Source organism: Branchiostoma lanceolatum, chromosome 2 (assembly GCF_035083965.1).
Source record: "Branchiostoma lanceolatum isolate klBraLanc5 chromosome 2, klBraLanc5.hap2, whole genome shotgun sequence".
Classification (NCBI taxonomy): domain Eukaryota; kingdom Metazoa; phylum Chordata; class Leptocardii; order Amphioxiformes; family Branchiostomatidae; genus Branchiostoma; species Branchiostoma lanceolatum.
The window spans coordinates 15,866,204-15,882,376 of NC_089723.1; the positions used below are offsets into that span (position 1 = coordinate 15,866,204).

Consider the following 16,173-nt stretch of genomic DNA (forward strand, 5'->3'; position numbering starts at 1 on the left):
ATTCTTCACAAAGCACAATCTTCATCTTCAATGGGAATGGAAAATACACTCCAAGGTCTATTCATATACTACAATGATGGATGTACATGTACAGTCTGTCACAAACTGAAAGTGACCAAAGCGTACATGTATATTGAAACACAAAGTGGTGAATTTTTGAATAAGAATAAGTATAATAAGAATAGGTAAGAAAGGAACTTGAGGAGAAACCCTTGCCATCTGACAAAGGATGAATATTGAACAATCTACAAAATGTACAATCTGCATGTGATTTTTTTTTCCGTCAATTAGGACATACAGACCATGCTTGTCCGTACAGTAAAAATACATGAGAACCTCTACACAACATCCCACTACATGTATTAGTACATAATTAGATCAAGTTCAGAGAACACACACAGAGATCACACCTTTATCATTTACTCATGATTCATTCAATATCACTGGTCGGAATAAGTATGATACAGGCAACAAAGGACATTCTAGGCTACACCATCATGCTCATATTTTCTAAACAATGACATCATCTGCATAGATACAACTAGATTGAAGAATCATAGCTTCTTATAAAGAGACTGAGTGTTGTGAAACATTACATGAAATGGATCAATTTTCATTTACATGTACTAGCTATTCATTCAATTCATTTACCCTGAGGAATCCAACACTTACAAAATATTCTACAATCATTTGCAAATACAAAAATTTTGTTCACATCAAACTTAATTATCTACAATATTATAAAGCACCAGGTATATCAGGTACGCATATCAAATAAGAACACATACTTCGATGTGCTTACAGATACTTGTATCCAGCAGGGATGAAAATCAACATGTTTTCATTGCTTCAGAAAGCACTAAACTGTCAATGTGTGTTGTTTCAAATACATTATAATTTATATACATATCCTTGGTTCAACCGTTGGTTGAAAGACTTTGACACATGCATGTGCATATGCATGACATTCATCCTTGTGTAGACAGCATGATGCATCAACAGCTACATTGTATGGTCATAGCACTCATAGGTGCTGTGTATATGCAGCAATGGCTGGGAAAATCCCTACAGTGCCGATCCTCTGGAGCATACTATTAGTAAGAAACAAGGAAAATGCGTTCAAATGGACATAACAACAATTCCCAGTGGCAACAAGGTAAGTTATTCAAAATGTCTAAAAAACTATGAAAAATACGTGGTAAATTTACACGCTATGCATATTTTTACAAACCTGAGAAAAACATGCCAGCCAGCAAGGACAAGTAATTTTAATCTTCGTCTGGAATCTGGATAGATATTCCTTTCAAACTAATGCACGATCATACAAATTTATACTCGCTAAGGTCTCTTAACAAACAGAATAAGAAACACAAATTTATTTTTGTGGGTTCGTATCAGACTACAAAAATCGTGTCCGAACTTGCACATGGTTGCGCCGGCCGTTCGCCCCCCTCCCCATTCCCCTCACTGACTACGGAGCAAAACTATCGCAAGTTTGTACATTTTAACAATTCATATCAACGAAAATTGAACCACATATCATATCATTGATCGTCTCAAGTTGTTACAACGTAAAGTGAAGAGTTCCTCGATAGCTAGCTCGGCACGCAATTTGCGTAGTTTTGTAATCTTCCAAACGATACGGCTGCATTACGATTTACATTCTATAAAGTACCGATTAAACATGCAACTCTAAAATTATTACAACGTGAAAAGTCAACACAAACCTGGTATATCCTGGGGACACGTAGCTGATCAGAAAACGCGTACAAGACGGTGAAAACAAGGACGTAAACAGCGATCACCGATACTTGGTGGCTTCTCTGGCGATGAGCGTCGACTTACGTCATTTCCGACTTACGTCATTTCATTTCCGTTTGGAGTTTGAAATCGACCACTTTGAAATCGACCACTTTGAAATCGACCACTTTGAAATCGACCAGTTTGAAATCGGCGTAACTGGAAAGCACCACTATCAAAATGGGGGGTAAATCGGAAACGATAGACCATTTTGAAAGCACCACTTTGCAAACCGGTGGGTTTCCTGGATTGGGGAATAAACTTATACACGGTACAAAATGAAAATGGTGTATGTTTTTTTTTCGTCTCATATTCTCATTTTGGTTATTTTTAAGATGCAAATTGTTTTAAAAGATATGACCCATAAGAAAAACCATGTCCTATTTTCAAAACATATGTGGATTTAATTTGCCCCCTTTTTAAAAACATGTCCCATTTTCAAAACATATGTGGATTTAATTTGCCCCCTTTTTAAAAACATGTGCCATTTTCAAAACATATGTGGATTTAATTTGCCCCCTTTAAAAAAACCGCCCTATTTTCAAAACATATGTGGATTTAATTTGCCCCCTTATAAAAAAAACATGTCCCTTTTTAAAAACATATATACGATTTTTGTGACAGTGTTTCTGCTTCGTAGAGACGTAGCTGATCAGAAAACGCGTACAAGACGGTGAAAACAAGGACGTAAACAGCGATCACCGATAGGATACTTGGTGGCTTCTCTGGCGATGAGCGTCGACTTACGTCATTTCCGACTTACGTCATTTCATTTCCGTTTGGAGTTTGAAATCGACCACTTTGAAATCGACCACTTTGAAATCGACCACTTTGAAATCGACCAGTTTGAAATCGGCGTAACTGGAAAGCACCACTATCAAAATGGGGGGTAAATCGGAAACGATAGACCATTTTGAAAGCACCACTTTGCAAACCGGTGGGTTTCCTGGATTGGGGAATAAACTTATACACGGTACAAAATGAAAATGGTGTATGTTTTTTTTTCGTCTCATATTCTCATTTTGGTTATTTTTAAGATGCATATTGTTTTAAAAGATATGACCCATAAGAAAAACCATGTCCTATTTTCAAAACATATGTGGATTTAATTTGCCCCCTTTTAAAAAACATGTCCCATTTTCAAAACATATGTGGATTTAATTTGCCCCCTTTTTAAAAACATGTGCCATTTTCAAAACATATGTGGATTTAATTTGCCCCCTTTAAAAAAACGGCCCTATTTTCAAAACATATGTGAATTTAATTTGCCCCCTTATAAAAAAAACATGTCCCTTTTTAAAAACATATATACGATTTTTGTGACAGTGTTTCTGCTTCGTAGCCAATCCACTGCCTTCGTGCACGTGCCTTGCGTGAAGTGCATGTCTGGGCATGTCTGCCAGTGAACCAATCTTTAGACCACTCACGTGCGCCTTCTAGCGGTAATGTAATTATCTGCAGCCGCCTGCAACCTACACCACTTCCTGTTTGAGAACATCTACACACAAATGAATACAGCACGAATGGAACTTTCGAGTCAAAATAAAACATCATTATCATAAAATACGTATCCATATATTCTATTTTTAATATTTGACGTGAAATGTACCAATATTACAGGCAACTTCATACATTTTGGAATTTAAAATGGTTGCAGTTTCGTTGCTATCGCGTCGGGTCATGGGTCACAGGTGAAACGGGGTCACTTGGAATGTCGATTTCCAGTGTAAAATCATTTTAGGGATTTTTCTTTCGTTTTTTTCCGATGGCTGCCCAGCCCTTTGTCATCAGAATCAGCGTCCAAGAAGGGGAGGAGGTAGACTGGGCCGTGGAATCCCTGCAACTGTCTTTTCGGGACGTCTTGGTGAGTTATTCCTCTTTGTCGAGCGATGGTTGACAAGCCGGGCTTCGAACTCCGAAAACAACCTGTCCAAAAATCATATCTGTACGTGTGTTTGAAATATGTGCTTGTCGGTATAAGTAGGACTTTCAGAAACGTAGAAACCACGATTGGAAGAGTTTTTTTGTCGTGATTTTGAGACGGAGAGATTCGGGCGAGCCAGCCGAGAAGAGTGCTGGCTTGTTGCCCAGTTCTGCCGGCGTTTAGGATGTGGAGCACGGCCAACGTTTGAGGCTTCACCCGGCAGAATGGGAGTGGCCACCGCCCGTCTGCACAACCCTCAAACTCTCCCCAAACCTACAAAAACACCTTTTCCCATCGTTTCCAACATTTAAGGAAAAACATTTCTAGAATTTAGGCTAGCCTAGGTAAGCAGAATTATGTTTCACTCACGCATTATTATTATGATAATTGATAATTCCGATTTGTACTGGATTTTGATGATGTAAAATACATTTGTCATAGATGAATGAAGCGAGACATTAGTGAACAGTTGATTAGTAGAGGTCTCAAACAGTAGGGACCTACATTTTAAGTGCAATGTCAGCCTATAGGCAAAGAAACTAGAATGACTATGCTATGATTTGTCCTTATCATCGGAGACCACTTAATAACTGTACAAAGAATTATTTTTAAAGGCACATATTGTAGAATTTTGGCACAGTTGATTAGTAGAGGTCCCAGACAGTACGTAGGGACCTACATGTTAAGTGCAGTGTCAGCCTATTGGCAAAGAAATTAGAATGACTATGCTATGATTTGTCCTATCATTGGAGACCACTTGATAACTGTACAAAGAATTCTCTAAAGGCACAAACTAGTATTGCAGAATTGTGGCACAGTTGATTAGTAGAGGTCCTACGCAGTAGGGACCTACATGTTAAGTGCAATATCAACCTATTGGCAAAGGAAAACAAATGACTATTCTGTGATTTGTCCCCATTATGTACTTAATAACTGTACAAATAATTCTCTTAAAGGCACATATTGCAGAATTTTGGCACACTGTAGATTAGTCGAGGTCCGAAACAGTAGGGACCTACATGATAAGTGCAATGTCAGACTATTGGCAAAGAAAAAAGAAGGACTTTTCTATGATTTGTCCCCATCATGTACTAAATAAATGTACAAAGAATTCTCTTAAAGGCACATATTGTAGAATTTTGGCACCAAATTGGAAATATTTCCATAACAAAATTCAAAGCAGCTTATTGATCAGATTTTGTCATTATTTCACATCTCAAGAGTTTATCTATAAAAGACCTGAATACATCATGTGTTAGGAGATACAAGTGCTCCAGACCAAAACAATGCCAATTTGTAAACAAGTCCAAGGTTTCCTACATGTTCTTGATCTTGATCGGGTACTGGTCAACACCCCTTTGTTGGAATAAACACCCAGAGGCTACCAACTTCAACTTGCTGAAGATTTTGTAGCCTATATATAACGACTGTAAGGTTTTTGGACCATCGCGCACCAGGGCATGCCCCTACTCTTTTTCGAAAAAGTGTAGTGGGTTCTTTTAGATTAGAAGTGCACTGGGTGTGGCTCTCCCCAAACACGGAACCTCCATTTAATGTCCTTTCCGAGGGGCATCCCTAACCCTAGATGAGCTAGGTACTCATTTACACCTGAGTGAAGTGAGGAAAGTCGTGTTAAGTGCCTTTTTCCCAAGGGCACAACGTCGGGGCGCATGTCCAGACATGTCTGGGGGCAGCCCAGGATCAAATGTTCTATCCAATACACTGTCATGTATATGGTACAGGAACATTGTTGAATTGTACATTACTTGTGAATATTGCTACATTCAACTTATTTTGCTACGAAATTACCCAAACAAAGTCTTTTCTACCATTCCGATCCTACAATAAGGGCCTTTAATAAAGGGATCATTATCAGGTTTGATAAAAAGGTTTGATCTTGAATAAAAATGGAGGATTCTCCTCTTTGTTTCCTGCTTACAAAGAATATCTTAAATGGACATACTGGGTCAAGGAATGCAGTATGATCATGAATTTGTGTATGTCAATCATTCTTAACCCTCAAACCACCGTAGCTTTTTTACGACTAATCTTACCGTATGGGGTCAAAACTGACCCCACAATGTTTTCTACAAATATAGCTTTATTGGTGACAATTTTTGTGGTTTATATATATGTATAGTTAAAGTAATCTATAAGGGACAGTTTGACATGATAAGGTGTGAATAAGTTCTGCTCATTATCATAATTTATGCAAAAATAGGGAACATCGTCTTTTGCAACTAACGCTATTCAGACAAGCAGGCTCTTTTGAGGCCTGATGTCATATAGCATCTGAATGTCTTACACTAGAACAACCAAACTCTGTCACCTTTGCAAACATTTTGTTGGCAACAATTTTGATTTAATGAAATATCTAATCAATGTTTTCATGTTGCTATGGCAACCGGTTTCTGAGAGCCATATTTGGAAAAAAGTCGCTGATTTTGGATTTTACAATGTAATTCTTGGGCTGTCTTTTTAAACTGCACTTATTTTCTTACATCAATACCAACCAATTTAATTCACTATCACTTTTATGATTTAATATTCGTAACTTATGCATATTTGATTACGTCATCGGTCAAAATCTAAGATGGTGGATGATATAATTAGATTTGGTCCATTTTTATTGTGTTATTAGGTTATATGATGAAAAAATGCATTTAGAATAATTCAAGATGGCGGAACCAAGATGGCGGATTTCGCTGGTGTAACTTGATATGAATATAATTTTAATGACGTCATTTTGACGTCGTTCCTGTTGCCATCTACAAATAACGTCTTTGGATATATTATGATTTATCATACATAATTTCTATTTAAGTTTTATCGTTTACCTTTGAATTATATGGAAATACCCAATTTGTTGGTTTTCGTCAATAAAATCACATAAATGACGTCATAATACGTCGCAACGTCATTAATCTTTACGTTCATTTAAAAAATTTGTTTTTTTTCACGTTTCTCCAAAATTATATTTTGTAACGATGATTATAATAACCCTTATCATACATGTTACTAGATGACTAGTATCAAACAATAGGGAATATGAGTGCATATTTTGCTGGGGTCAGTTTTGACCCCACCGGACCATGCGTAAACTTTCTAGGATAACTTAATCAACAATAAGACAATCTCGGTAAAAACTTGTGAGAAGTTATAAGACATATATACAAACAAACTCATAGAAGGAATTTTGTTTTCGACTCGAAATGTCAAAATGGCACATGTTGATATACGCCTGGGGTCAGTTTTGACCCCATACGGTGGTTTGAGGGTTAAACTCTGTTGTACTTCTGTGTAATATAACCTGTTTGTATTAATTGACATATGATGAAAGATTGCATGATAGGATTGAACAAGAATGTGGCTAATCAAATCAATGATTTAATTTGTAAGTGCTGTCTTACTAGACTAGAGATTATGTGACAGTGAGGTTGTGTGGTGCAACAGCAGAGCATTCGGCTCTGAACCAAGTGGTCCCGAGTTCGAACCATATCATGTCACCGATCTTGTGCCCTTGGGAAAGGCACTAATTACATGAATATCCTTACTTCACTCATGTGTAAATGAGTACCTAGCCTAGGTTAGGGACGTCCCTCGGATAGGACATTAAATTAAGGTCCAGTGTTTGGGGAGAGCCAAACACCACGCACGTTAAAGAACCCACCACACCTTTCGAAAAAGAGTAGGCAGTAGGGGCATGCTCCCGTGTGCGATGGTCCAAACCTAGCTTACAGTTGGTTGACTGGATACATGTCAGTAAATGCCGATTCTTCATCAGTACTAGTATTGGAAGGAGAAGAAGAAAAGATAGACATGTATATTACATATACAGAGGGTTTTTTCCAAATGTACAATATCCCCAACATCTGTTTGGAGATACACTATGCCCACATACTTTCAGCAGACATCCCTGTAACATTGGTAGTAGATTCTGGCAAAAGTGTAAAAAAATATTCAGAGCTGACCACTACGGTAATTATATCATACGTACCTAAAGGTATGAATAAGTAGTATATGTAGCATATTCATGACATTTCATGTCAGAGAAAATAATAAAACCTTTGTTGAGTGCTTGTTTGAGATTTTGAAGTCAATTATTACATGCAGTACAGAAGTGAGACAGTATTCTGTTTGTAATTATGTTCTGCTGATATTCAACTTCATCTTGTGTTGTGCACCTAAGATTTTCCCTGTGCGCTTGGATTTTTAAAACTTTGTGCACCTACATGTATTCCCAAAAATGAATTTCGAGCCCTGAAGTCTAGTAGAATATATCATTTCGATAATGCCATTATGATACTGATAGCTAATTTGCTAAATATTTTTCAGGATGTCATAGGCAGAATTCTACCGGATGTGACCACCACAGCATTTGAATGTAAGTTGTTGTTGTTGTTGTTGTTGTTGTTGTGCCTTTCGATATCTATCCCTGATCATGAAAATCTCACATGCAGCCTAACAAATATTATGGTTACAAATCAGAATTTACTTTTGTGCTACAGCACAAATACATAATGTATGTTCAATATGTAGCAGTAATTATTGGTGAATGAATGATGTTTTTAATGTAGTACTGTTATGAGAGTGCAGTTTTCCACAAAATGTTTCCTATTGTTTATCCCACTCCATTGTTTTGAACATTGGCATCAAATGTTTTTTCTTGAATTGTGAATTTTTCTGCGTTTATCAAACTTGCAAGAGTTAGGCTTTTGACTGAAGTTGTTTGCAGACAAAGAGAAATTAAACAAAAAAAGAACATTTAGAAAAACACAATCATGGATATTGATTATGCCACAAGTATGAACTCTGGATAGAAACTTCTACGGAATAAAAGCATGTTCAAGTATATAATATCATAACAAGATGGCCAGTCTATCCTTAAATACTGGAAGATCTAGTTAGAAATTTTCCTAATGCCAGATTTGTGTACTTTTTTGATATTCCGTAACGCTTTTCACTACCAGAAATGACGGTTTCTAATTTTTTTTGTATCTTTGTGCAGGACAAAAGATATTTCTTATCGGGGGAAGATTTAAGAAAATTGAATGAAAAAAGTTAAATTTTTTATTATATCATAAATACAGTATACAGGAGAGCTTTGGTACACAGCAAGACCTCACAACATTTTTGGCCAATTTCTCCTTTGATAAAGATATTATTTCTACTAAAATTCTAGAGGTGATTCCTTAAAAGTAGAATAGAGATCTTCTTCTGGAATTTTCTTGGAAGTTCAAGTAACATTTTAAGGTTCAGTCTCCATCTTAGATTTGTCTCCTACACTGCCAAAAATGTTCCCATATAAAGAAAACGTTTCTCAAGGGTGGATATTCAAAGATGAAACTAAGAAGAAGAAAAAAGAGTTAGAAAAATTGTATTTTTGGTAGTGTTTAAGAATTACTAAATCCGGAAAATCTTTGCCTGAAAATCCGATTGCTATAATTGCTCTCTAGAAAACATTTCTCACGGAAGAATATTTAAACGTTAAGAAAATAGGAGAAAAAGACACAAGAAAAATTGTGTTTTTGATAGTTTAAGTATTAATCAATCCTGCAAGTCTTCACTAGATAATCCTATTATTATTGTCACAAGAACATGTTTCTCCAGAAAGAATATTTAAAACTAAGATACCGTAGAATTAGGAAAGAAATAAGAAAAATTGTTTAATAGACAGTGTAGAAATTAGCTAAATCCTGCAAATCTTTGCCTGAATATTGCTATTGTCTCAAAGAAATATAATTTCTCAAGAAAGAATATTTAAACTTAAACTAAGATGAAAATGGGAAAGAAGAATAAGAATTGTTTAAGAATGACTGAATTCTTCAAATCTTTGCCTGACAATCCGATTGCTATTGTCTCAAGAAAATATTTCTCAAGAACCTGAAAATTTGTATTTTGGATAGTGTAAGAATTATTGAATCCTGCAAATCTTAACTAGACAATCCTATAGCTATTAACCCATTAAGAATAGTCCTTCCAGCCGGACATGTCTAATGATTAAGACTCTATCCAATCTGACCTCGTGGGACACAAACGTCTGCACGCACTTCCTCCATCATTCATTTCATGGGTGTGGCCGAAGAACACGCAGTGGCCACTATTGATTTCCGATGACCACTCGTCTGCCTCCGACTCCGCGTGCCCGTAGCTACAATTTGGGCCGTCCCAGATATATAATAATGACCCTACCCCCGAATGTTTTTATCACGTCCTGTTTTTTGGTTTATGACCGCGAAGGCCCATTAAGGATACTTCACTAGAAAGACTTCAGACCAAGTGGAAAATAGACTAGTTCTTGTTCGCTGATCACAGTTGTTGTGTTGCAAGATAGCATGGAAGCGTTAATAATGTTCCTGCATTAAATATGCTGTAGTAGGCAATAGCTGTAGGGTGTGGCATGCTATATACGTAGGGTGTGGCATGTAGTTGTAATACTGTTAGTTATTTATAGATGTTATGAATAATAGTGTAGCAGACTGCTACAGATGTATAACTATATACCTAAAGATATTTTTGAACATATTTTTTTATTATGTGGAGCTGTAAAATTGTTCAGGTACATGTCCAGACCTGAAAGTACAGTCTAGTGTACCTGTACCTGTAAAATTGTTAAGGCACAGGTCCAGACCTGAATGTCTAGTGTACCTGTACCTGTAAAATTGTTAAGGTATATACATGTAGGTCTTGTGGGCACCATCTTTTACAGTTAAGACTGTCTTAAAGATGACAATTTCAACAATTCAATGCTTAAAACCCAACTTAAGAAAACTTGTAAAAACTCTAACTTAATTGTAATAAAATTATTTGCTTTGAGGTTTAAACAAATGTAGATCCTCATATTATAAACATGACAGTATACCAGTTAGCTTAAACTTTAAGAATTATGCAGTTGTCTTAGTGTGTGCATGTGAGTAGATGTGTGTGTATGCATGTGTGTGTGTGTGTGAGTGTGTGTGTGTGTGTGTGTGTATGTGAGTGTGTGTGTGTGTGTGTGTGTGTGTGTGTGTGTGCACATGTGTGTGTGTCACTGTCTGAATGTATGTGTGTGTGTGTTTCTGCTATTCCCAATGGACACAATGCATCATTATCTAATTACAGTAACGAATATATAGCTCAGTGCTGCTATTTTTGTCTGTGGGACTGGAAGGGTAGCAAAGCAGTATAGGTAATTAAGGGGGTGAAGTCTGCCATCTCTGATTGCCTCATGTTGTGTAAACCTGTTCTAGATGAGGACGAAGACGGGGACAGAATCACGGTGCGGAGCGATGAGGAGATGCAGGCTATGATGTCATATGTGAGTATCCAAATAAGGAAAATACAGGGTTTGAGATTGTCTGCATATTGATACTAGTTTTTTGGCGACACATCAGGGGCAGAATAATGTAGAGATGCAGGCTATGATGTAATATGTCAGTATCCAAATAAGGAATTTTCAGAAAATACAGTCAGGGATTAAAATCCACATCATCTGCATTCGACACTAAGTGTGGGTAACACAGTTTTTTTTGGCGACACATCAGGGGCGGAGGGATTTTCATTACTGCTATCACTCTGCTACATGTAGTAACATGGTGCATCATTCAAAGATTTGGTATAATTTATGATCTTCTTGAGCCTGGCTACATACATTGTAAATTTGTGTATGTCGTGCAGTCATGGTATGATCACAAGCTGCTGATTTTGGTGTGGCAGTTGTATGTCCTTGTTACAGAAAAGGCTGTCTTGTAATTAGATCCTTACGGGTCAACCTGCTTAAAACTCCTTAGGACAAAATCGTACAAACTGAATGACCTATACAACTAGTGCTGTGTACCTAAACTCAGTTATATATAAGTAAGTTTATTGATTCGTTCATTCATTCATCACTAAAATACATGGCAGCGTCCTCAGCAGAGGATGCTGAATTGCGTACTTTAGGCGTACATGTATTACATTTAACTTAAATTTAAACAACTAGTACTATTCAAAATCTAAATCAAAACAACTAATATCATAGCAACTAGTACTGTACAAGATGAAATAAGAGGTACTCACAGTAAACAAGAAAAAGAAAACGTATTGTACGAGGAATTAGAAACCAAATACAGAAATTCTCATCGTACGATGAAGTTCTGGATTCAGGGCCAGTCCAGAGGTTCAGGTTCAGGACTTGTAAGTCCGGACCAATGGCACATGTGTGCTAGGAAGACCGTTTTTTGGTTACATTACATAATCATGAAATTGCATGTTGGCATAAATGTTACGTACAATTTGAAAAGTATACACATCATTCAAAATTGTATTATTACAAGTCTGTAGTAAACACAAATCAAAGTTCAGCTATAAGCACACAAAAAGCAATTTGTTTTCGTCTTTTTTTTTGCACAAATTTCATGATCTATTGAAGCTTAAGGCTTAGAATAAAAAAGAGAAATGAAATGATGGTACAGAATTTTGTATAGTACTGCAATCGACTACCTCGCAGTTGGTGAAACTGACTCAGAGGTTTTGTTGTCACTTTTGTGTGTTTGGGACAGTCATGTCTGTCCGCAATACCGGTATTGGCATTGATTTTATTAGATACTAGTTTTATGTAAAGTAACTGTTTTAGACATGTCCAAATGTATCTCTGTGTATGTCCATTTCAGTATGTCAATCAAATCAGTGAAATGCAGGCGATTGGAGGAGAGGTGATGCCACTTGTCATCTATCCCAGAGGTAGGTGTATCCATAAGTGTAACTGATTTATATATATATATCAGTAAACTTTGTGGCTAATTGTTATGTATGGGTCCAATGTCTCGTTCATCAAAGATGTAAAATTTAGAGCTAAATTTTGATATTCCATACTCGTATTGTTGAATCTAATAATGGCTGCTAACGTCAGACAATTTCTAACCAAACTGCTCCGAATCGTTTGTTTTTGACTTAAAACAGCTTATCAAAATCCTTTCCACACCTTTTCGTATATATACTGGTATGTACCTGGAAAATGATGGAACTGGAAATATGTATAAGCATGCACAATTTCTAAAATATAGCCAATATTGATCATGATTGTATATTTACAGCTTGCAAGCCGGCTGGGAAAAGAAATATCCATGGATTAACAGTAAGTTCTCTGTCTTCTCACTACATGATCATCCCCAGTCGTTAGCAATGAAGGGCTGCTTACCATACATGGTAGAGGTACCATAGGCCCAAAGTCTTTTAAATCTACATTGTATGAACAGCACATAATGTTCAACCAAGGAAGTTCAACAGTCATACATTTCTGCATCCAAACTTGTTAAACTTTATAATCATTAGGTACCAAATTCGAGATCTGTGAGTAGAGGGCAACCACTGCATCACCAACTAGAAAGGCAACATTTGTGAGCAAATACAGCATGTTTAGCCATACTCCTCGCCATGCAAAAAATGGACTCTCCCAAAATAACAATGGACCATTCTAAAATACTTCCACTAAAAAAATGGATCACCCCAGTCCAAAATTGAGTTTAAAAACAATTACCAGTCTCTCCATATATACAGGAATGGAGTCTTCCAGTAGCACCTCAGCACAATATGGACCAGTCCACAACCATATCCACTTATTGATTAACAAATACACTTCTGCTAACAAATGGACTTTTTCATAATCATTACAGCTCAAAATTGAAAGAAATAATTAAAGAATCCTCCCCTTGCAAGAATGGGATATTCCGTGCCATCTCCATGTAAACTAGACCAGTCGAAAAATATCCGCTGAAAATTACACTCTTGCGCATAATCAACCCAGTTCAAAATTGAATTAAAAAAGAAGGAAATGACCAAAAACAACATATTTCAGCGATAGTATGGGTGAAATATAAAAATGTGACACCCCTTTGTTTGAATGCACTTTGGGTTGAAAATAACGAAACGAAAAAATTCTTTGTTTAAAAAATCGTTTTGAAAGGCTGTATGCCAACCATTTGAAAGAGGGCCTGTGTACATGACCAAGGCAGACACATGCCAGATTTCACATTATTTTGGTTTAATACATAGGAACTGGAGATGTGTATCTTTGTTCAACAAGACTGGCAATGATAAAAAGACATTGCCATGGCGACGGTGGTTGTTGTTTTAATTTTGACTGTACCCTGCTTAGGGCACAGTGATAGGTGGTGCTGTTCATGCAGGATTTCTAACACAAAGGGCTGACAGGTACCTGTTCTACTGGACAAATACACACACACACAGACACGCACACACACAGACACGCACACACACAGACAGACAGCGACAGTTCCACTAGATTCTACCAGACACACCCCACTGCCAGAACGAACATCGATTTCATCACAGCCTGATCATGACAACTGAAAACAGCCCACGGACCGGGTTCCCACCATACAAAATGACTATTCTACTCTGATAGGACTGCTGTTTACATGAACAACAAGTTAGGCCAAATCTACACAAATTTTAACATCATAGTCCACTTTCCAACAGACACAGCATACACCATGCAACAGTTTGTACACTTATGTTCCCTGAACTATAGAACTAAGTCCTCTAGAGCGTGAATGGCCAGGGATGTTAGCTAAGGATGGAATGCTAGGATGGAATCCCATGATGGAATGCCAGGATGGAATGCCAGGATGGAATCCCATGATGGAATGCCAGGATGGAATGCCAGGATGGAATGCCAGGATGGAATCCCAGGATGGAATGCCAGGATGGAATTCGAGTCCCACTGGAATACCAGGCACACCAGTCGTAAAGGAATTTGCCAGTAATTCCTGGAGCCCTAATGAAATGCCAGCCTGGGAATCTTAATCCACAGAAATGTTGTTGTGTAAAAATGTGTCCCATGTGTTCTTGGAAGTGTACAGGATTACATCAGCAAGAAAGTGGCATCTTATCAGCAGGATAATCATCTAGTACTAGTAAAACTGGCTTGCTAAATTTCCTTGCGACAGTGACATTTTTCATTGATTGATCTGGCTTGGACATGTTCCCAATGTCATGAATGAGGTTAATGCCCTTTAATTAATCTGCTTGTATAGGTAACTGAAGCAGCGTGTGCACAATCGTTATCAGTACAGAGTTGATGCAGTTATGACCTGTTCCCCGAAGAAAGACATTAAGTCTTACAGTTGTAAGGACCAGCATTAGGGCGTCTAAAAACATTGTAACAGACACACATTGTTTTAGAAAAGAGCAATATTACTGTAGAGCTGAGGTCTTAAATGGGTCATGTATACATAAGCCTGGCACATCTGGCAGACAGATGTAGCTTCCTGTCTAGGTTATCTAGCTGGAATGTCCCTAGGGAGGCTTTCTGTCTGACTAACATTCCTAACATTCTTATTGTCTTAATATGCCTATGGACACATGCCTGTACAATTCCTAGAATAGTTGCAATCTGCACACAATACTATATCATTTGGCTTGCCCCTGAGGCGTCGCCAAAAAAGAGTGAACAAAGCCATGTAATCACATGTCCTAGGAATTCCCATACCATATTTGGCATGAATACTAGCACACCTGCGCCAGGAATGCAAGATAATTAGATCAACTCAGTTGACCAATCAGGTGGTCGCAAGGCTCACAGGCATGCAAGGCCAGGTGCAAGGCACTTGGGGTCAATGACCTTTAGGTCATATGTAGTATTGAAAGTGACAGAAGTGGCAAATATTGTCAAGAAAGCCCAAAATAAATCGTTTTGAATTTCGAAGATACGTATGCCAAAAATGGGAATGTGGTCCTTTAAATATTTGTTCAAGGCACATATACAGCAAATTTCAGGTCATTCGGTTGAAATACCAGGGCGCAGGAGGCCAAGATATGCATCATTGGTCATAAAAACCTCAATAAAATCACTTTCAAGGTCATTATCAAAAAAAGGGGAAAAAAAGCACATTGGTTTTTGCCTACATAACCTTTGTACCAAATTTCAGGTCATTTGGTATAAAAATGACAGATGATTCGATTTGAAGATTTGACAGGAGGAGGAGGAGAAGGAACCTGAGTAAAAACAATATGTTGAGCCATACTAGGTATGGCTAAACATAAATACTGCACAAACACACAAAGAAACTATCACCCTCTCGAAAACAAAGTAGGTTTCCTGTGATCGCTGTACGCTTTACTCGCTTTGTATGTCTGCCATATCTTGGAAATGTGTGATCTGGACGCTGATTGGCTAAATGTGCCAAATAAGGCAAACTCATGAATATTTATAACCAAGACACCCCAAAAGTGAAAAACCCTGCCTGATCATGATAAAGCCGAGTTGATCCAAGGACTAAATGAATGGCCGGTTCGGCTCTGCGTAGGAGGATGGAAGTGTATCAACATGATGTTGTTTTTCCCTATGACAGGTAAAGACTAAGGCATTTGCTGCTGGGGACTCAGGTGGAAAGAGAAGCATGTCTGGGACAGGGTGAGTTCTGCTTGCTACTTTTTTTTTTCTAAGGGAAAGACCACCACAATGACCA

At 37.5% G+C, this 16,173-nt stretch overlaps 1 protein-coding gene and 1 long non-coding RNA gene across 3 annotated transcripts in view; one reads left to right on the forward strand and one right to left on the reverse strand.

The window, feature by feature from the left end:
* Window positions 1-404: 404 nt before the first annotated feature.
* LOC136427592 (uncharacterized) lies at window positions 405-2,440 on the reverse strand. Its single transcript, XR_010754480.1, has 2 exons — window positions 1,728-2,440; window positions 405-1,091 (listed from the first exon to the last, which is right to left on the reverse strand). It is a non-coding gene; the product is annotated as an uncharacterized lncRNA (long non-coding RNA).
* A 1,038-nt stretch (window positions 2,441-3,478) lies between these two features.
* The window catches only part of LOC136427593 (dual specificity mitogen-activated protein kinase kinase 5-like), a 32,183-nt gene continuing 19,488 nt past the window's right edge, over window positions 3,479-16,173 (forward strand). For both annotated transcript variants that reach the window (XM_066416559.1, XM_066416560.1), the window contains exons 1-6: window positions 3,479-3,664; window positions 8,060-8,108; window positions 10,954-11,021; window positions 12,355-12,424; window positions 12,778-12,818; window positions 16,057-16,118. In XM_066416559.1, the coding sequence (XP_066272656.1) occupies window positions 3,566-3,664; window positions 8,060-8,108; window positions 10,954-11,021; window positions 12,355-12,424; window positions 12,778-12,818; window positions 16,057-16,118 (389 nt within the window). In that variant the 5' untranslated portion in view covers window positions 3,479-3,565. The remainder of the gene's footprint in view (window positions 3,665-8,059; window positions 8,109-10,953; window positions 11,022-12,354; window positions 12,425-12,777; window positions 12,819-16,056; window positions 16,119-16,173) is intronic.